A 21,994-nucleotide genomic window follows, 5' to 3' on the forward strand; every position below is an offset into this window, starting at 1 on the left:
AATCCAGACTATGCAAAGAACTGAATTTTACTAGTGGAAAACAGTGGTTGCAACTTTAGAAGGAGAAACCTGAGCATAAACACGGAAAAGAAGGGTGTCAGGGAGGCCTAGGTGAACATCTTCTAGCACATCTCTTTGTGCTGAAGTGTCTCCTAAGGATGTTTGGTTCTCCTTCAGGGTAAACTCAGCATCGTGGGGCAAAGCATATGGGCAGCCATTCATGTCCCAGGAGATCTCTTAGAATCCAAGAGGACCCTGAGCTGCCTTCTTCCAGTTCAGCCATTCCTCTTTCTTTACAAGTTCTCCCCTAGGCCTAAGACACACTCAGACACTGTTCATCCGAGACAGCTTTAGATACTCTGCTATCCTTCTCCTGGAGCAAACACTTGAACTCAATTTCCACTTCTTTTATGAGTAAGAAAAGTCACTTGTTGGTCTGAACTTAGAACAGAGACCCTCAGAAAACCAACACCGTGCTTTCTGACCAGTCTTTGGCTGTGGGTCACCTGCCCAGATCAGACAGAAGAGCTTCATTAATCTGCTTAATAAGTGCTGGCCACATTATCCAGGTCTCACTTGCAGATGTTTCCCTGTCTGGGTATCTAAGCAAAGTTCAGATAACTCAGTGAGGCTTCAGCCCTCTCAGATGCCTTAGGGTTTGCCTGCACTGGTCACAGCATTCTAGTGAAGCAGTATTTGATGGTGAGTGGGTAGAGCGCGTTTCCTAATGCTGTGGGGTGTTTTTGTTTTTGTCATTTTCTATTTTGACCCAGATGCCATGCCTATTTATTAACAAAATGGATTTCTTAGCTCCAATCTTAACGAGCAAACACACCACACTCAAACACAAAACATGAAAACAAACAAAAAATCTTTAGGGCATATGTAAATGGAAAGGTTTCTAAATATGTCAATTGAAACATTATCTGTAAGTGCAGACTCTTAGAGACAAAGGAGGCCCTAGATATCAGAGAGGCTGACCCACTTCTCTTTATAAATGGGAAACCGTCCCCAGCACAGTTAGTTTGACTCGTCCAGTGTTAGAAAGAAACTTAGTTACATATTAGGACCCAGTAGAATACAGATCTTTGTTCTAAGGCTTTGACCACTTCAGCACATTCCTTCCTACTTACTGTTTGTCGAATAAAGGTTCCCTCTAGGCTATGAATTGGTTGAAAAAGTCATTTACATGTCTGTAGTGTCTTTTGTATTTCTTCTTAAGGGAGCTGACCCACATGAAGTGTAGAAGATTCTAGGAGGAAGAGTTTCTGATTTAGTCTAAGAACTAATGCTCTACCCGAAACAAACCGGTAGATAGAGGTTATACAAGAAAGACGGGCTGCATGTGGCCCTCAAGCATAACACAGGCGCAGGGTTTCACTGTTTAATCATGATACACCTTTGGATATATTTGGAGGACAAGTGGTAGATTGAGGCTAGGTGTTAGGAAGGTGATGAAGAATATGTGTGAGGGGAAGAAGAATCGAATTACGCAGTTTGGACAGTCCCCACTGCATAGGGCCCTAAGTTTCCCCCCTCAATATCCTGTTGCTTAACAGTCAGGCAAAATGAGTCGCTGGAAGACTCCATGGGCTATGTATCTTCTGGGAACAAGGAGATAGAATTGGTATGGAATATCCGGTGCTAGATTTTTTTTCTTATTTTGAATTTTTTGTTTGTTTTGGCAAATGTATAGACCTGTGAAATTACTATTATAATCAATACGTAAAGCATTTTATTGACCCATAAAAGCTCCTTCATCCCTTTGCACAGTTCCTCTTTTCCTCCTAGCCAGCTCAAAGTCACGCCCTGCTCTGATCTCTATCACCACAGCTTAGGTTTACCCATTCTTGATGGTCATCTAAATGGAATCAGACAGTAATAACTCTTTTGAATATGGCTTATTTAGCTCAACATGTTTTTGAGATTCATTCATATTGTTGGGTCTATCAGTGGTTTCAGGAACTTGGGCTTTATAATTAATTTAATTGTCATAGAAACACATGCATGACAATGCTACTTTTATGCATAAAACACAAAATATGCAAAGAGCACATCATAGGTGCAAGTACATGTCCTAAATTTAAAATAATTGGTGTATCTAAAGCGTATTACGTTGCTTCCATCCTATATCCAATATATCCTCTTAGAAAAGTATAAAGTTGGAAACATTATCCAGACAAGTAACACCTTAATAGAATGGAAGCTCCTTGAGGGCAGATATTTTTGCTGGCTTAGATCATGGAAGTATCTCAAGGTCCTAGAACAGGGCCCAGCACATAGTAGGTACCCAGTGGATTTTTGTTGAATAAAAAACACCAAGGAAAGGGATTTTCTGATTTCTCTTTTTCCTTTCCAGCTTCTCAGCAATGAGGACTCTGACATGAATCCTTTCACTGGTGTGAATATCTTGATTGCTGTGGGTGCTGCTATCATGCTCATGGGTTTCCTGGGGTGCTGTGGTGCCATAAAAGAAAGCCGCTGCATGCTTCTGTTGGTGAGTTCCCCAGCCGTCCCCGTCATCTGCCAAAATGACTTGCCAAGACTGATGAAACTCTAACTTCTGTCTAGAAGGTTTGATTGTGGAAGCTAATGTGTTTAGCTTAGATTAGAGGGTACCTCGAGAGAAGATGAATTTTCGCCTCCAATCATTCGTTATTACTGAGTACCTGCTACATGCCAGATACTGTGCTAAATGCTGCAGAGGCATGAAGACAATTAGAACCCATTAGGGAAGACGGACAAATAAATGATTAGCTACAGTGGGAGTGGCCTAAGAAGAAAGGGGCAAGAATATAGGAGCCAGAAGCAGAAGTGAATAAGGTATTTATTTGTACGGGTGAGGCTGTGATGGGCTTTCCAGGGGAAAAACCTGGACTCCTTGAGGAACAATAAGGCCTTGGGTGTGGCTGGCCTGTCTGGGGAACTGTAGGGCCTTGGGTATGGCTAGAGTGGCAGAGGCTATGTTTGGTAAATGATGGGAGATAGGTCTGAGTATGGACTATGGCCAAATCATATTTGATGCTAAGAAAATTGTAAGGGAGTGAGAGAATCATATCTGTCACTTAGAAAACTTCAAGGAGGGTGGTTTGTGTTGGGATAACCCACAGACTTTTAAAATATATAGTAGAAAATAATAAATGGATATAGAAAAAACATTAGGAAAATCATCAAGCATTTATTAGCTATAAATCTGACATAAGACTTCATCAGAGTTCACCTAAACTTGTTTCTCTCATATAATAAGTATTGTGTTAGTCCCTAAAAAAGTATTTATTAAGTGTTTATTTATAATGAGGGAAGGGAAGGACAGAGTTTTAACAGAATTCTATTAGCATCCCTAGTGGTTGCTTTCAGATTAATAAAGCCTCATTTGCAATTGAGGACTTAATTACTTGAAGAGCTTGCTTTAAAAATCAATTAGTTTGGGGGCTGCGTTCTCCAAAATTCCGATTCAATAGATCTGAGGCAGGTTTCGGGCATCTACATTTATAACAAGACCCGGGTGATGCTGATAGTGGTAGACACGTTTTGCAGTCAGTTCTGAGGTTTGCTTTGAAGTTTGTGTTTGAGGAAAAAAGAGGAGAAAGAGAATATTCAGATAATGTCATCTAAGTTTTTAAACTTTTCCCCATTCAACATCATTACTGATGCCTACAATTCTATGAATAAATTCTCTTTTTAACCACTTTTCTATGGTCAGACTTTGTAGCAAATATTTCTGAGTAGTTAATGGTCCCAAAATTTGCTTCTTGAGGCAAAGGGTAGTGTAAATACAGAGCATGATCACTACTTCAGATTATAACATGACCCAGACTGTGGAACGAAGCGCCTTGCTCAGATGTCCCAAGATGTTACTGAGTGCACCGGGGATAATGCATATTTCTCTTTCTCTTTTTCAGTTTTTCATAGGCTTGCTTTTGATCCTGCTCATGCAAGTGGCAGCAGGTATTGTAGGAGCTAGTTTCAAATCCGAGGTGTGTACACATATGATATTTGATAATTTTGGAAAAGTCTGAAAAATAGAAATACTACCTTCCGGCATGAATAACTTAACAATGTTTTTTAATTTTCAGTCTGATCGCCTTCTGAATGAAACTCTCTCTAAAAATGTACAACTTTTGAAAGAAACAGATGGTAAAGCAAAGTCATTCCAGGAAGCCCTGAATAAATATCAGAAAGAGGTAATTAGAAGTCCTAGGTCATTTGGGGAGTTAGACACAGTTCTTCTTGTTTACTTACTTTTTAACAGGCAGGTTCCTTAAAGGCTGAAAAATGTCTCCGTTTTGCAGATTTTGATTAGTTATTCTGTCACAACAAGAAAAATCCAAGAATGTTTCTAATTTTTTTCCAGCATTTTCCAAAGTTCTAAAGAAGTTTAGAAGGACAGAGATTAAGAAGATATGTTTATGACAGATTAAGCTTCGGTGGGCCAAATCAATCCTTGCTTTCATATTTATAGTGTGCTTGGAAAGTGTCTTTCTCCCCCCCTCACACCATGACCACTCCCTCTCTCATAACAACAATGATAGCTGTCGTTTATTACTACTTACCAGGTACCAGGCTTCACGGATGGTAGCTCATTTAATTCTCACAACAGCCCTGTGAGGTGGAAAATATAATTATCCTCATTAGCACTGTTTGACTGATGAGGAGATTAAGGCTTAGAGAGGTCTGACAGCTACCAAGTGATGGGGTTGAAATTTGAATCAAGGTCTTACCAGTTAATTCTCTTGAGTCAGAACACTAACCCTTCCCCCCATTTGTTAGTTCATTTATTTAGGCCGCTTTGCTATCTTTAGGGTAAAGTCAAGACTTGGCCAGGCATGGAAGGGATTCTCCTATCTGGCTCCTACCTAATGGTTTAAATTTCTGAAACATGGCCCCGTAAGGAAAACACTCCAGTGCAGCCAGGCCTGCTCACGCAGGATGCCCGAAGCAATTCTGCCTTTCTCCCTGGGCACTGTCCCCGGCTTTGGAATGTACTTACTACTTTTCTCTTTCTTTCCAAATATTACAGGTACTGTAAGGCTTGACTAAATATTACTCCGTGAAACTCCTTCCAGCCACATGTTTTTTATTGATAATCCCCATCAGATTAACTACATGTAACATTCATTTCATAAGTCATAGAAAATCTTGGGATCTTAGAGGAGAGCTGGATTTTATAGAACATTTAACCTGACTTCTCATTGACTGAAGTATTTTATATCTGTTCATACACCCTCTAGTTAAATATTGAAGAGCTGAAAGTTTACCAGTTTTTGCCCATCCCACTTATATCCAAGTCTGATAATTAGTGTGTCCTTTCTTAATTGGAAACAAAATCTGCCTCCCTGGAATTTGCATCATTTACTCCCAGTTCTTTCTTCTGGAGTTTCAGAGGAAAAAGAAAATCTACTGATGGGCCTGTATGCTGCAATTTTTTCTTTGAAAATGGCTATCATGTGACTTCTAAAGCTTTGCTTTTCAAGTTCAAACATCCTTTCTTGAGCTATTTATCAGATGACTTTTTTCTAGAGCATTACTTAGTTCCCATTTGGATAGACTCTAGCTTGTAAAAATTCTGCCTTAAGCATCATTTCCAAGAGCCAAACCTGATATGCGTTAGTCTCTGTTTAACTTTCTCTGTGTTGTGCTTTCCTAACGTCCCCGTAGCTGCATCCCTTGGCCCTCTCCCCTCGGGATCATTCCCACCCTGAAATCCAGATTAAGAAAGGAAGAATTTAGGCAACTCTGTTCCTCCGCTGGGTGGGACTGAGCATCCTTGACTCTCCCTGATAGTTGACCTGGAACCAAATGTACTACAGGTAACCACTGGGTCTCTGAGCTGGATCCTGAGTCACACTTGCTGCACATGGCCCCGGCATACAAGGTCTCAGTGTCAGCTGTGGGGTTCTAAATGTTCTCCTTGTTGTAGTGCAATTCTGAATTGCTTTCATTCTTATACACTAGTCCTACATCTGAAGTTCTTTGTGTTCATAGGACCATAGTTCTTTTTTATTGTGCATTCTGAGTTTTTCTTTTCTTTTTTTTCTGTTACCCACCAGGGCAGCCTCCCTCCCTCCCTCCCTCCCTCCCTCCCTCCCTCCCTCCCTCCCTCCCTCCCTCCCTCCCTCCCTCCCTCCCTCCCTCCCTTCCTTCCTTCCTTCCTTCCTTCCTTCCTTCCTTCCTTCCTTCCTTCCTTCCTTCCTCTTCTCTCTCTCTCTCTCTCTCTCTCTTTCTTTTTCTTTCTTTCACTAATGCTTTGTAAAAAAACAAAACAAACTACCTCAAACTCTGTCTGGGTGACCTGGGGCTCCACTACATTCTAGATACCAAGTAGCTTTTTCTTTGGATTTCAGGGAATTCCCACACAAATTCCCTGCTAACATGCTAATGGAATGTGCCCCTTGGATTCTTGTGAAAACTGTTAGTCTAGAGGTGATTGTCTCATTCCCTGCGCAGTGCCTTGGTCACCCAGCTGTTATAACTCCTTCAACAAGTTTTGACCAGCTTCTTCCCAACTGCTTTTACATCTGATCTGGGACTAGATATCATGCCAAGTTTAGCCTTTCTACCCTGTGTTCTATAAGTGCGTCTCTGCACCGCCCTAAGAAATCCTGAGGTATATTGTGTTCCAAATGTGGACTGATCTGTGAATGCATACAGTAGGATTTATATTCTTTTTGGTCTGAAGTATCTGTATCAGTGAATACTATTCAAGATTATTTAATCAGAAAGAGTGAGCAATTAAAGATGTCTACTGTGCCAACAGGAAAGGAGATTATTTCAAGACTGCCTTCTTTGCTAATATTGATTGATCTTTAAACCACCTGAAATCTCCAGCTCTGTCAAATAAGTGCTTGCTGAATCATATATAGGGTGGGGCAAAACTAGGTTTAAAGTCTGCTTCAGTTAAACTCGCTAGTTTGAGTCCATTGTTTGAACTATCTCTGGAACTCGATTCTGTTCTCCCGTGTATTAATCATCACTCCCACCTCTGTATCAGCTGCAGGGTAGAAAAGATACTTTCCATATCTTTCTCTAAATAATTGATATCTATGCTGAATAGATCCTGTGCAATGAGAACATAATGGAAATAACAGCAACTGGAAAACAAAAACAACAATAACAGCTGACACATCCTGAGTGCTCTCTGCAAGCCAGTCACGGGGTGAAGGATTTCGTATCTTCGCAGGGGTTTTCTCATTTTTACCTCTACAACAAATCTACAAATTGATATTATTTTTAGCAACTATTATTATCTGTATTTTACAGATGAAGAAACTGTGGCTCAGAGAGGTTTAAGTAACGTGGGTAATGTGGTCACCCAGCCAGTAAGTGAACGTTCTGTCAGTGTCCTGGCATCACAGTGCATCTGAGCCTGGAAAACCGGCCAGTTTTTTTCTGCCTTTCTGAATGAAGGGCTTTCTCCTATTCTAATAGAGCAAGTAAGACAAGATGAGGGATAATTACTTCTCTCTTTCATCTAATAATATGTGCCTGTACTCTGAGTTATTGGGCTTATCGCTTCCCTGTTTTTCTTCCCCAGACATGACCACAAGTCCCCCTAGTGTTTCGCCGTGTTTTGGTTTATTCTGGGCCTTCGCCTTTCAGACACTGTTCTAGGAGTTTTATCTCTCTTTTGTACCCTTTTCCTCTTGTGCAGATGTCCATGCAAAATTTAATCTCATGGGAGGCCCAGTGAGCATCTTTGGCTTTTGAGAGGCCTCTCACCCTTTTCCTCCTAGCCTCCAAAAGTGATCAAAGATCATGAGATGGAAATGTCATTTTTAAAACCTCTCATCTCTTTTGAGCAAAAGTTCTTTAAAGAGATCTGGACTCTCTCTCTGAAAGCTTCTTTCCTAAAATCTAGGCTAAGTAGAACCGATTCTGCTCCTCTTGTGTCATTAAAAATGAGAAGGTAAGTTTTTCATCTTCTCTCCAAGTTCCTCAGATTTTTGCTTTTGAAACTTATTTTTCCTTCTTTCATATTAAGACCAAAATGGAATATTTCTTTATTTTTGCTTCTACATTTAGAAGGGTGGGTGAAAATACAAAATATTTTATTATAAGAAACATCTTAATAATGGTTTTAAGAGAATATGATTCGGTGTATTGACAATGTTTTTTATCTTCTTTTGTGCCGGCTTTTCATATCCATTTCTCATCAAACAGCTTAAATGCTGTGGTTTGATCCATGGACCTTCTGACTGGGGAGATAACTTTCAACAGTATTATCAGTCATGTGAATGTCCAGATAATTCAGAATCTCCTTGTATGACGTATGAAGGAAAAAATGTTTACAAAACGGTAAGAACAAATCAAACTTGGCATAGTAAGTGGTTCTGTTCATTTTTTTCACAGTGGAAGTCTTCACAAAAATTTAATTTGCAGAGATTATAATGGGAATCATGATATAAAAGTCCTAGGAATTTCCCAAATAAAAAAGAAATCCTTATTTAAAGATAAAAGCCAATATAAAAAGATGAAAGTACTTCATTTCTTCTATGAGTCTGGTATCATTTAAACTCAGCTCTAAAAGATCAAAGGAATATTCTTCCACAAGGGGAGGCAAAGCACAAACTCACAGATAAAGTTTATTTTGCCGTCTCTTTGGTGACTTTAATCATTATTCCCCTCCATGTTTGTTTTTCTATTTTTAACGTAAGTTCTAGAAATCTGTATTTTAATTTTAAAAGTAAAGCTTTCTTTTCTAGTCAATGATTCCTTTCCTCAAGCAATTGTGTAGGCCTACAGAAAGGACCTGGCCTTTAGGGGGTTCAGCTCTGCCTGTGAAGTTGACTTACTAATCTGTTTAATTAGTGCTCCGATTTAAAAGTTGCCTCAGACGTTTAAAGTCAGTTGGAAAAACTGGGTTTATATTTTAAGTGCTGTAGATGTCGTATTTCTTTATGTCACTTGTGGATGTCAACATGTGCATGTCGTATTTCTTATTGCTTAATTCATCAACTATTTATTGACCATTTCCTATGTGCCAGACCTCCTCCCAGCCACTGGAGATCAATTCCTGATCAGGGCACAGTGTCTGCGCTCGTGGAGCCAACGCTCAGATAAGGAAGAGAGAAAGCTAATGAGGCAACTTCAGTTTAATGAACTATTGATATTTCTTGGATAGGAACAGGCTCAGGTGGGGCCCCATCTAACTCAGTTTTCAGGGTTCAAGCTATGACTTTCTAGAAGACACATTATCTGTCTGTTACCACAGGGTTTTGTATAATTTGTTCCTTCTGCCTGAAAGGAATGTGTACAAAAATGAGAATTAATATTAATGATGTTAATGTTTCATTTATTTGATGTTATAACTTCAGTGCCCACCGTGTGTCAGACAGACCCTCACCAGACTCAGACACTCTTCTGGGTCCTCTGGAGATTATAGCCTAGTAGGGAGAGAGACTATAACAGTTATTATAATTCAATAAATTAATTTCTGTAATACCTTAAGATATTTTCAATCTAGCATTGGCTTAGTAATGGCTAGTGAGGTTAATTATATATTAGGACATAGAAAGTGTCTCAGGAGAAACATCTCTCCTGCTGGCTATCACATCCCTTGTACTGACCTTATCACAATCAAGAAGAGTGTTCGGAAAGGGAATTGCTGCTACTAGTATTTAAAGTAACACGTGGGGAAGAAGTTATTTATCAGACTACAGAGTAATATCAGAAACAAAAATTTATTCTTACTTTTTGTATTCCTCCCTACCTAACGTTAGTGACGCAATATCCACAAGGAAGAGGGAAATGAGTATGGTGTAAGCAGATGTAGTTTCCGCTTAGGGTAACGAGGAACATAGTAAATTTAATTGCAGATTGCTGTGTCCTGTTAAAGATTCCACACAAAGATGTTTTTCCTCCGGATACATTTTGAAAAGCCCTAGCATTATCCTCAAAAATAATAGACATTCCCTCCACATTCACACATAATTCAGCTGAATACAGGCTGATAGCTGCACCAGTTTCCCAAAAGGATGGTCATAAATTCATAAAATGCTTCCATCTGCCTTGTGTCGTTTGCAAGAAGTCTGGAAAAAGAAGAAATCTGAAATGGCCATAATTTGCCCCCCCCCCCCCTTTGCCAAGATAAGCTGGTTTTCTAGAGGGGAAGGCGGAGAAAACTCAAGCATAACAAATATGACTCAGTAGATCATTAATCTCATAGTTAACCCTAAATACTGTAATCATTTCTTCTAATGTTTACCACTTAGGATCAGATGAAAATGAAGAAACCCATTCAAGAATTAAGGGAAAAAGCCTATGGAGAACTTACATTTTATTTAACAAATAGCAGTATTTTGTTAGCCCTTTGCACATATAAGATTATCATGGGGATGATATATTTTCTGGCAATACAGATAATAGAACTATTACATTGTGTAGTATGTTTCATTTTAAAAATTATTCATATAATTTATGATTTGGGGGATTTTTAGGTTGGTTGGAAATGTTTTAAGCTTGGAATTATATGCTGGTTTGAGTAAATTTAAAAAGGAATGTAGTAGAGAGGAAACTTCCCTAATTCTCTTTTATATCTAAATTAAGGACATAATAGTGGACATATGATTTTTTAAGGTAAAAATAAACCTGATAAGTATTAGAAAGGGAATTTTGAAAAACCTTTTTTAAACATGAGAATTTTCACTGTAGTTAGCTGAAACCCCAACCAGGGAGCTCTGCTGCAGATTACTAACCTAAATATACACACAGTCAATGTGATAACAGCTCTAAAATTGTAAGTGGAGATAAAGTTATTATTTATAACTAGAAATCCCTAGATTCAGCAATGACATAGTGGAAGCAAAATTTTTCTCCTCAAGTGCTTTCTAGTATATGAACAAACCACAACCATTACAACCTTTCAGAGAGAAGAGGAGCTTAAAGTAGAGGGAATAATCCAGTTCCTTTTTGTTGAGTGTGTTTCTTGGTAACAATGTTAAAAATCAACCTAATGAAAAAAAATCTTAATTCAGATAAGGTAGTCAAAATGTGATTAAAGGTAACTTTTTATGTTTTGCTTTTTTAACAGTCATGCTTTACTCTTATAAAAGACTTAGTTAAAAAACATATTGCCATAATCATTGGAGTAGCGTTTGGACTGACACTTGTTGAGGTACAGTATAATCTTTTATTATTGACTCTTTATTTATTCCCTAACTTATCTATTCATTCTTCTAACACATATTTATGGTGAGCCAAGTAAAAACCAGGTGCTTCAGAAAGGCACTGGGTACCAAGTACCAAGGGCCAGCATCTCCCTCTGTCAACCTTGGGTCTGGGCAGGGGATTACAATCGTATGACAGGGCTAAGCCTATTATTTCTGAATGATTTCTGAATTAATTTCCACGTAGTTCTTAGTCCCAGATATCTTTTTCCCATTGAAAAACTTATACAAGAGTTGAAGTTAGAAGAAAGTGCTCCAGACAAATCCAAAACAGAACCTTTACAGTTTCTTATTTCTCCTGCTGATTTTGAAACAGAAAATAAAAACTGAACTCAAGAGTATGGGGAGCTGTTTTCCTGCAATTCCATTCTAGAGAAATCTAACAAGTTCTAAAAACTCAAAACAGTTGCCTTTGATTTTCTCACTGTGAGGACTATGGCCCCACTCGAAGTTTTTAAGGAAGCTCTTCTCAGGGTTTATGTGTTTACTCTTATCAACTTGATTATTGATGTTGAAAGAAAAATCCTGTGTAGGATTTTTATCTTGGCCTTCTTGGCATTTTTTTTTAAATAGAAGAATAGGAAGGATACTTTTTACACAGCCTAAAAATCTTTGCCAGAAAGATGAAATAAAACTATTTAGAGAAGCATTTTTGGAATCATCCTAGCTCTTGGTTAATTTAGATATCAAGTGAATCAAATTCACTCGCATCCTGTTCAGGGCATGGGCAAGAGTCCTAACTATGTGCGGGATGTCTCTGTGGCTAATGCCTCTGAGGTCTGGTGAGCTCAGCGGAGTGGCCGCTGCTTCACTCTCATGGAGAGCTGTGCAACGTCTTCCTTGGGATTTCTGGTAGCTTTTCCCCTCTTACTTGTGGCACATTACTGCCAGGAAGGAATTTTAGCTGGGATTGAAGCAATTTAGTGTTCTAAGTGGTCATTTCGGTTACTGGCGAATTTCCCTTCCAACTATTAGAAAAAGGGTGGGGACAATTAGCAGTAAATTGGGATATTGAGTATACTTCCTGGTAGCCCAGAATAGGTCTAAATATGACCTATTCTCTGCTGGAAACATGACTGTCTTTCTTTACATCTGATATATGATCAAAGTTGAATGGTGCTGTGTATTAAGTCTAGTTCTCTCAGTTCTGCCTTTTGTGAAATGTTCTTTATTTCTCTGCTTTGTATTCTGGATTAATGCTAATTTAGAAATATGAGATAGTGACCATAGAAGTGAGTGAGGAATCACATGCACATATACTCACACATTTATAAACACAAGTCACACACCATCCAGCCATGTTGCTAGAGTAGACTTTGAATGATTGAAAGAGCAGGCTTTAAATGAAGTATTCAATGCAAGTGTCAATATAGGTGTCAAATTCCATGTTAGACTCAAATTGACTATGACTGGCTACAACTCACAGTTGCTTTTAAGAAGCTTCTCAAAAGGAAAGCCAGAGAAAATAAGGGCATAATCAACAGGGGAGATTGATATCTCTCATATCATGGTCAAAGGCATTACCAAGAATCTAAATATACCTAATGGCAAGTCAGACTGCAAGAGGAGTAACACAGTCTATGAAACTGACTGAAATATCCATGTGTTTGTTACATATTTGTATATCTTATTGGTTACTCTAAAATATGATTAGGGAAATACTTTAATAAAAACCCTTTTTATAAGTATGGCATTTATATATGTTACTATCATAAAATATAACATTTTTTTAGTTATGCCAGTCAGTGTGATTTCTAGACTGTATGTAGATATGGTAGTTGTTTTAAAGAACTGTAGCTTTGAAAATTGTCTCCTGATATTCAATCTATAAAAATGTATCCAAAATATGTACATTAGTCTGTTCTATAGTCATTAATCTTAGTTGCCTAACACTTGGGCTCATTTCTAAGGCTTAATACTTAGGCCTCGTTTTCCAAGGTCAAATTTAAGAAAACACAAAGACTCATAGAGAAAAAAATCTCTCTAATAAATATTTTTAAGAATGAAACGGGAAAATATCTCCATGCAGAAAATATATTCAAGCTATCTCCATTAAAAAATCATATAAAAAAAATTACCCTCTGACATTTAGACCTTTGGCATTAGTCTGTTTAGGCATAGGCTCTGACGGAGTGGGCCAATAGTTATTTTCAAGGCTGTTAAGGCCACATACCTGAGGTATTCTCTTAGATAGGATGTCATGAAACTATATAAAATGCTTTATTTTGTAAGAAAATTTTATGTTTAGACAGTCTTAGAATTCTCTTTATTCCAAGTTAAATAATCAGACTCTCCCATCTCTCCTTGTTTGGTTACAGCAACTTACAGGGCACAAAAAATGATCAGCACTTTCTCTTGTCATTTCAACTAAGGAAAAGCACTGACACTAATAGTCATCACTTTGTAGGATAAAAGTTATCCTGACAGAAGGTCCCAAGAATAGCAAAGATAAAGAGAGAAAAATGATAATTCTACATTTTTTAGCCTTCTCCAGAATATGGGAACTGATGCACATCCTAGCAAGTTTATCCTGAGTCTTTGCATACATTACCACACAATGGGTCTTTTTCCAATTACTTGCTATCTTTATGAACAATGATATATTTTCTTCCAGAGGCTGTGAGATGCAAGAAAGTGGGATATTAGCTGTCTAGTCTGCTGCTAAATGGCAGGCTTCTATTCCAAGGATGTGACAGTGAAAGATGATAGTTACCTTACCCCAGCATTTTGCCCATGTATTCTTTCCTGATACCTGTCTCCTAGACTTGAGGCTTGGGACCCAGGCAAAAAGACTAAATTTCAAGGCTTTTTGAAGTCATTGTAAAAGAATGCCTTTGAGAACGCTCTGAATGAAAGTCATTTTTGCAGAGAGTTGGTGTCTACCTTTTGTTTGTTTGTTTAAGAAGACATACATTGGGCAGAGGTCCTCATTTGAAATGCATTTTCAGGAAGGAATTCTTAAGCAGGCCGGCTCAGTGCAGGAGGAGCCCTTGGATGACTCAGCATAGGGGCTAGCTCTCCCTCCTCCTGCTTCCCCTCGAAGCCCCCCCCCCCCCCCCCCCCCCCCCCCGGGCGGGAAGGGAGACTTTTGATTGGTGGTACACGCTGGTCTTTCTGTCATTTCTACATCAAAGCCACAGCGTGCGAGTCACCGGCTGCAAGGACAGTTAGGGCAAGTTTTGAGGTACTTCATTCTTGGGAGAGCCACTTAATGAGCCGGAAACTGGGGCCCAGATTTTCAGCCGTGTGTTTTCACTTCAAAGGACATTTCTGAATTAAGCTATTCTCCGTAGATTTAGAAGTTTTTAAAGGAAAATGTTACATTTTTTTCCATTCCTCTTGGCAATGCCCTAACTGTGGCAAGAGAAATTCTAGACTGCTTGATTTTTATGCGGATGATCGAAACCAGATGATCGCAGCCTTGGATGGAAGCAGGTACCTGGAGTGCCCAGGGACCCGCGCTCCCCTGAGCTTGGGCACATGCCCCACGGAAGGGTGTGCGCTCCAAGGGCCCAGCAACCAGACAGGACAGGTTGGAGGAGAAGACGCTGGTTAAAGCACAGACTACACAGAGAACTTTCTCAGTGCTTTTTTGTCCCATGGGAGTCTCTGGTTTCCCACGAAGAGAGATGACTTAGATAAATAAGATTAAAACTGTCAATAGCCAGAATCTTTTAATACGTAATTGTTCTTTCTGTCTGTTTATAATGTCTCCAGCATTTCCCCTTAAATTCCATGTTAATTCTATTGTTTTATTTTCTAGATATTTGGTTTGGTATTTTCTATGATCCTGTTCTGCCAGATCGGGAAAAGATGAATCTGTGGATATGTCGAGCTACCATCAGTCAAACTCCTTTAAAATCTCGCTTTGGCTTTGTAACTTTAAATATATAAGTGCTGAATATGTTAGGAGCAGCTGTCTTATTAAAATTTCTCATTTAGCTAGACTATAGATATCTTCCAGACATATTGGGCATATTTAGGATTTTAGTGACACTAGGAAAATAATATGAATGTGCATTTTTACTCAAAATAAAAGTAAGGTTCTTTACGTTGGTGCTTTTTGGTGTCTGATCATTGTGTTCAGGTGGCACTGTGCTTAAAACATTCATCTGGAGCCACCCAGTGGGATAATCTTCATCTGAGTGACAGGTAGTCAAGGCAGTGCATCTAGGCTCTTCAGAAGCAACACTGTTTTGTGTGCTGTCTCAGCCTTTAGTGATAAGATTAAATTGAGTCACAAGTTGAAAGATTGAGAGAGTGACCCAGCTCTTTCTTATTTATGCCAATGTCTCCTGATGGTGTCTCTCTTTTCTCTCTGTCTGTTATGGGCACAAGAAGATGTGAGAAGTGTCTTTCCAGCCACTGAATCTCTGGTTCCTCTCTGGACCTTTGTCTGGAACATAGTTACAACTGCTTCCATCTTTCTAGGTCTCACAGACACTTTTACATTTTACCTTTTATTGAGGTACAGTGCACATGCCATAAAGTGAACAAATCATAAGTATACACCTGTGTAAGCACTATCCAGATCAGGATACAGGACATTCCGGCACATCGGAGTGCCCCTCCGTGCCACCTGCTAGTGGTGTGCCCCAGCTGGCTTACGCGGACTTTCGCAGCAGACCGTGTCCACATCTCTTCCCAACCCTGTGCTCAGTGATACCACATTGGCAGCCTGAGATCCACCATGGTGGGAGTGCTTACACCATGGAAACTGGAAAATGCTATAAAGTTAGGGATTTTGTTTTTTTTTGAGAGCTGGTTGTTAAACAGTTACTAGTATGTCACAGCCCTTTTCAGCAAACACCTCCCCAAAGACAGCCACTCGTCTGAATTCTGTGACCACAGATTCACTTGCCTATTCTTGAACTTTCTATAAGTGGAATAGTAAAATAAGCACTCTCGCTTCTTTCTCTCCACCATTCTGTCAGTGAGATCCATCTGTATTGCTGCATGCAACCGGAGCTAGTTCCCATTGTTACGTAGGAGTTCACTGTGTAGGAACATACATCACAATGTCTTTATCCACCCTCTTGTTGATGGGCATTGCGTTTGCTTCCAGTTTCGCATTATTGTGAATAAAGCTGCTGTCAACATTCTCCTATGTCTTTAAGCATGTATATATACTCATTTCCAGGTAGATACACAGAAGTGGAATTGCTTTGTGTTCCTATGTTTAGACTTAATAGACTCTGTCAAGAAATTTTCTAAAGTGGTTGTATTCAAACTAGAAAAGTATAATAGAACTCAATCTCTTCTTCTGGGGGCAGAAAGAGGAAGAAAGGCAGTCATTGTCAGGTAGATCTGAGTGGAAAACCTGGGGGAGCCCTGGCTGGGTCAGACAACCTGATTCTGTGGTCCCCTACTGATGACAGAGGAAACTATCCTCTGAGCACATGTCATCTCCCACAAACTATACCAGAAACTGTACTTTTATTATCTGATTTCCTCTCCCCACATCCTTATAAGGTAGATACTATCTATTAGTAGCCTCATTTTGCTGGTGAGAAAGTAGAGAATTAGAGCTCTAAACCCAGAGCCAAACCATTAATAATTGGGGAAACTAGGATTCAGACCTTGACAATAATCTCCCAAATCCTGGCTGAGGATCATGTTTTATTTGTCTTTCCCATGTTTATTAATAAATTGTCATATTTTATCATAATTACCTGTTCATGTGTTATTTCTTATTTGTCATTATGTCCCCAGTACTTACTGGAGCTTTTGACACCTAATAGGCTTTTGATAAATTGTAGCTAAAAATAATACTTAGGTTTATTGAGAGATTATTATATGCCTAAAAAAATATTCTAAGCACTTTGCATAGGGTAGCTCATTTAATCCAGAATGACCCTCTTAGGTTAGTACTATTATTAGACCCAATTTACAGATGAGGAATCCAGAGCCCAATGAGGTTAACTAACTTTTCTTAGGTCATGCAGCTAGTTAAGTGGAGGAGTTGAGATTCAGTCTAAGTGACTCAAAATCTGTGCTCTTTATATCACATCATCTTGCCCTACCTTACAGTGTTATTTGGAGAAATAGATAAGGAAATGAATAAAGAAGTGCCTTTGCCTAGTGTCAGGCACACATTAGGATATTTTATGGTAAATATTTTATGGCATCAATGACATAAAGAACTATATCCGTCAGGGTAGGCAGGAAAACAAAACTCTAGCTATTTAAATAATGGAAATATAATACAAGGAATTGCTCTGTTAGTTTGGGCTACAATAACAAAACACTAGTCTAGGTGGCTTAAACAACAGAAATAAATTTTCTCACAGTCCTGGAGGCTGGAAGTTCAAGATCAGGATGCCGCAAGTTCCGTTCCCGGTGAGAGCTCTCTTCCTAGCTTACAGATGGATCACTTTCTTGTGTATCCTCACATGGCAAGGAGAGAACGAATGAGCCCTCTGGTGTCTTACAGAAACACTAATCCCATTAGATCAGGGTTTCACTCTTAAGATGTCATTTAACCTTAATTACTCCCTGACTCCAAATACAACTACCCAGGGGGTTAGGGCCCAAGCATGAATTTAGGGAGGGTGGGGGAAATTCAGCCCAGAGCAATTGCTTCCATAGAGGATGGAAGAAGAAGCCAAATGGGATAGTAAGGTAAACTAGAAATTAGCAACAGTAAGAAGTTGCTCCCACTCTTAGGCCTGGAAAAACAGACATAATGTCACCACAGCCCAAGATCTGGTGGAAGATGGAACCCATGGCAAGGACCAGAGAGGGAAGATTGTCCAGGAGGAGTAGGAGCCATGGGGCTGACTCAATGGCTACCATCAGAACAGAGAAAGAAGTGCCCTGGTTCAGTCCCTCCTGCCCCCTCCAGTCTTGCGCCAGCACCTCCCATTGGCTGAAAGCACCTAGAAACCAGGACACAAGGAAGCCCGGGCAATGTAGTTTCCTCTGATGCAAAGCTCAGCTCGGCATGCAAGGACTGGGCTGAGCAGACTGGGCCAACTGTCTTAGCAATCGGAGATTTGGAGAGCAAGCACACGGGTGCTGAGCTTTTTGATTAAAGGGCATGAAATTATAGAAAGTATAACAGATTTAATATTCTTATGACAAATGGTACAAAGTTTCCTGGGTTCTTTCTATTTTGACAAAAATTCAAAGCATTTTAGGGATAGAACATTTTAGGGTTATTGTTCTTAACTGGGAGACATTTGCCTCTCGGGATATTTAGCAATGTCTGGAGATATTTTTGTCACAACTGGTGTGGAAGGGGAATGTTACTGGCCTTTAGTGGGTAGAGGCCAGGGATGCTGCTAAACATTCGATAATACACAGGAACATGCCCCCATAACAAAGAATTATATGGTCCCAAATGCCCATAGTGCTGTGCTTTCGAAACCCTGCTTTAGAGAATCACATCTGAATAACAGTGCATCCTCTTGCCAGGGGAAAGTAAGGCGCCTGTTATCCTGGGGAGTGAACTGGATAGGAGTCAGGAGTCATTTTAGCCCGGGCTCCGAACTTGATGGCTTTGTAATCTTCGCAAGTCACTTAAGTTTCATCAATTCCAAATGAGAAATTTCATCTAGAAGATATCTATTTGCTTGTGATAGTTCATTGAAGTTTTAATGTTGACCTTTGTTACCGAAAGTGATTATGAGGGAAGGATATTAAAATCAGATTTAAGAATAAGTCCATATTTTACCTTCATGCTTCCCAGAACAAACCACAATATTAAAAAATATATTCAATTTTATTAAATTACTTAAGAACACAGCCATGGCAAGAACAAAATAAAAAGAAATTGTGATCAAACGATAACTCAATGTAGGTAGAAATGTATCTTCCAATTAAGGAAAATGTAGAAATTATCTTCATTATGTTTAAGGTTGTACAATTGCACTCATTTAGATACATAAAATATATATTAAATTTTGACAAACGCTTTTCAAATCTGTCCATTTCTCTGCTTCCCTGTGGTTAACATCCTATCTGATCTCACAATCCCTCCTGAGCTAATGGTCTATTCAATATCCTTCCTTTCTTTGTTTTCCTTACTGATATATCCCTGATTTTGTTGGGGACAAGGAGCCCAACTAAAGTATTTTATCTCCCACCACTTACTGTAATGAAATGCCTCTTTAACACACCTAGCAAACACACAAGAATACAAGTTATTTGTGAGTCTTCCACAGCAGCAGGCTGCTCTCATTTTTAATTAATCTTTCAATAATGTAGAAGCATCTTTTAAGTGACTAAATTTATGGGACTCCACATAGAGCATGAAAGTAGCATTTTTTCATACTTGATAAAAGAGAGCCTTTCTGATGCCTGTCATTTAAATTGAGCAAGATTCACATAATTTGAACTGTGCACAGGTGAAAAAATGTTACTTCTTCTGTACCCCAGGCTGGAAAGGACACTGAGAGGGCTGTGTCGGGCGCTAATACAGACCATTCCTAAGCACCTCCCTTGGAGAGTTAGTTCTGAACTAGACAAATACAGTGAGCCGCTGGCAAAGCCGGGATATTGTTCCAAATTGACCCGAGGTTTATTTCTGAACTCTGCTTGGTCCTGTCCTTGGACCAGCATTCTGATGTTGAACATTACAAGGTTTGATATAAAATAGAATAAGCTCTCTCACTTTGTTGTTAAGTGCTGTGGTTATCCTTTGCCCTTGTGTTTCTGTAGAAATTTTAGAAGTAAATTGTCAATTTGCACATGCACGTATGTGTGCATGTGTGTGCACACAAACACACATATTCCTACTAGAATTTTTATTGAGATTGCTTTGAATCTAAAGCTTACTTTTTTTTTTTTTTAAGGAAGTTTTCACCAAGAAAGTGACTTTTTTAAATACATGTTTTTATTGATTGATTTATTTTATTTTAGAGAGAGAGGAGGGGAGAGGAGAGAGAGAGAAACATCAATTAGCTGCCTCCTGCCTGCCCCCTACTGGGGATAGAGCCTACAACCTGGACATGCGCCCTGACTGGGGATCGACCTCTTGGTGCACAGGACGACACTCAACCGACTGAGCCACACTGGTTGGGCCACAGCTTACATCTTTAAACATTGAGTCTCCCCATCCATGGTACAGCTATCCATTTATTTAGATTCCCTTTAATTGCTCTTAGTAATGTTTTAGAATTTCTCTGTTAGAAATCTTTCTATTGTTTAGATTAATAAGTAAGTTTAGCAAAGTTGCTGTATTCACACACTCAATGTCATCACACTCAAAATTGTTTTTCTATGTACCAACTAGAAAAAGTACAAATTGGAATTTAAAAAAAAAATCATTTTACAAAGAATCATGAAATGTCAAATATCTAATAATAAATCTAATGAATAATTGCAAGACTTTTAACATAAAATTCCTAAAACATTCTTAAGAGAAATTAATGTATATAGAAATATAGTTTTTCTGTGTTGATATTGAATCCAGTAACTTTGCTAAACTTACTAATTCATTTTAATAATTTACTGTAGATTATATTGTGTATTTTCTATGTATACCACTGTGTCATTGGCTAATAACATAGCTTTATTTCTTCCTTTCCAATATTTATACATTTTTACTTTTTTCTTGATTTATTGCATTGACTAAGACCTTCAGTGCAATGTTGAATGGAAGTGGTATCTTCCATGGGTGTGCAATGTAGACATATAGGTTTTTTTGTTTTGTTTTGTTTTGTTTTTACAGATTCTAGAATTAGGGATGCTAGTTTCATCAGTAACCAAAATTATACTAAAATTCAGCATAAGACTAAGGATGTATGTAAAAAAAAGTCATTTTAAGTAACATTATTGATTAGATGGTTCATAAATATGGAAGAACAAAGAGATTTGGAGGAAGAGCTTGGATGTAATCAAATAAGAACTAGCATCATTGGAGTAGTGACAGGGTCAGCTCCCCAAACATATATTTTTCCCTAAGGAAAATGGTAATGGTCATTGGACTGGAGAGAAACAGATGGCCCTAAATACATTAATATTTTATATTAGCAAAACCCACATTTCTCATTGTGTGAGCACTCAACCACTTGGAAAGCAGTTCGTATAGGAACATCACTTTTGGGATAAAAATAGCTGGGTTTAAATTCCAGCTCCATCATTGTATAACCACAGCCAAGTTGCTTAATTCCTTTGGAGCTCAGTTCCTCACCTGTAAATTGAGAATAATAATTCATACTTACTGGGATCTCTGTAAGGATGAAATGAGATAACATATGTATGTTATTGGTTATATAAAAGTGTACAATAAATGTTAGTTTTCTACCCCCTTTTGGCTTGAATTCTTTATCATGTGTTGCTGTATAATACTTTTGACATACTAAACTATACACTTTTATCTTGTTCTTTCTCTTTTTCCTGTCTCACCACCACCCTTAAACTTCCACAGTGTTCAAGCACATACCAGGGACCGTCGAGGAGGAAGGAATAGAGTGGAAAGCAGAAATAGTTTGCAGCGCTTCTAGCTTTCGCACTTGAGAATTTAAGATTTTAAGGCAGTTGTCTTGAACTCATGGGATCTGGGTTGCATTTGCTTTCAGAGGTGTTTTGTATTGCTTCACAGTGTATAAAATGTTTTAAATAGTTCCTGGCACTTAAAAACTGGGGTACTTAATATAAAAGTCTGGGAGATCTGGCACAGCTGGATCTGGATTTTAACAGGGGGAATTGGCTAGAGCTCTCCAATGCCAGCCCCTTGAATGGGCTGCTGGAGCTCCAGTTTGGCATAACAACCATGGGTCTCTCCATTCATCTGTGTAACCTGTGCAGCTGTTTTATGCATTCAAGTTTGTATGTCCTGCTTGGAGACATTTTATGAATTAGGGGAATAGCCAAATATTTGGGAG

The 21,994-nt window shown here is 38.8% G+C and overlaps 1 protein-coding gene across 1 annotated transcript in view; it reads left to right on the top strand.

Moving 5' to 3' along the window:
• The window catches only part of TSPAN8 (tetraspanin 8), a 31,208-nt gene extending 14,377 nt beyond the window's left edge, over positions 1 to 16,831 (top strand). Inside the window, exons 3-8 of the mRNA XM_081129839.1 lie at positions 2,360 to 2,497; positions 3,903 to 3,977; positions 4,077 to 4,184; positions 8,161 to 8,295; positions 11,030 to 11,113; positions 14,929 to 16,831. Coding sequence (XP_080985965.1) covers positions 2,360 to 2,497; positions 3,903 to 3,977; positions 4,077 to 4,184; positions 8,161 to 8,295; positions 11,030 to 11,113; positions 14,929 to 14,982 — 594 coding nt within the window. The 3' untranslated portion in view covers positions 14,983 to 16,831. The remainder of the gene's footprint in view (positions 1 to 2,359; positions 2,498 to 3,902; positions 3,978 to 4,076; positions 4,185 to 8,160; positions 8,296 to 11,029; positions 11,114 to 14,928) is intronic.
• Positions 16,832 to 21,994: the final 5,163 nt, after the last annotated feature.

This window comes from Miniopterus schreibersii (genome assembly GCF_964146895.1).
Source record: "Miniopterus schreibersii genome assembly, chromosome: 2".
Lineage (NCBI taxonomy): Eukaryota > Metazoa > Chordata > Mammalia > Chiroptera > Miniopteridae > Miniopterus > Miniopterus schreibersii.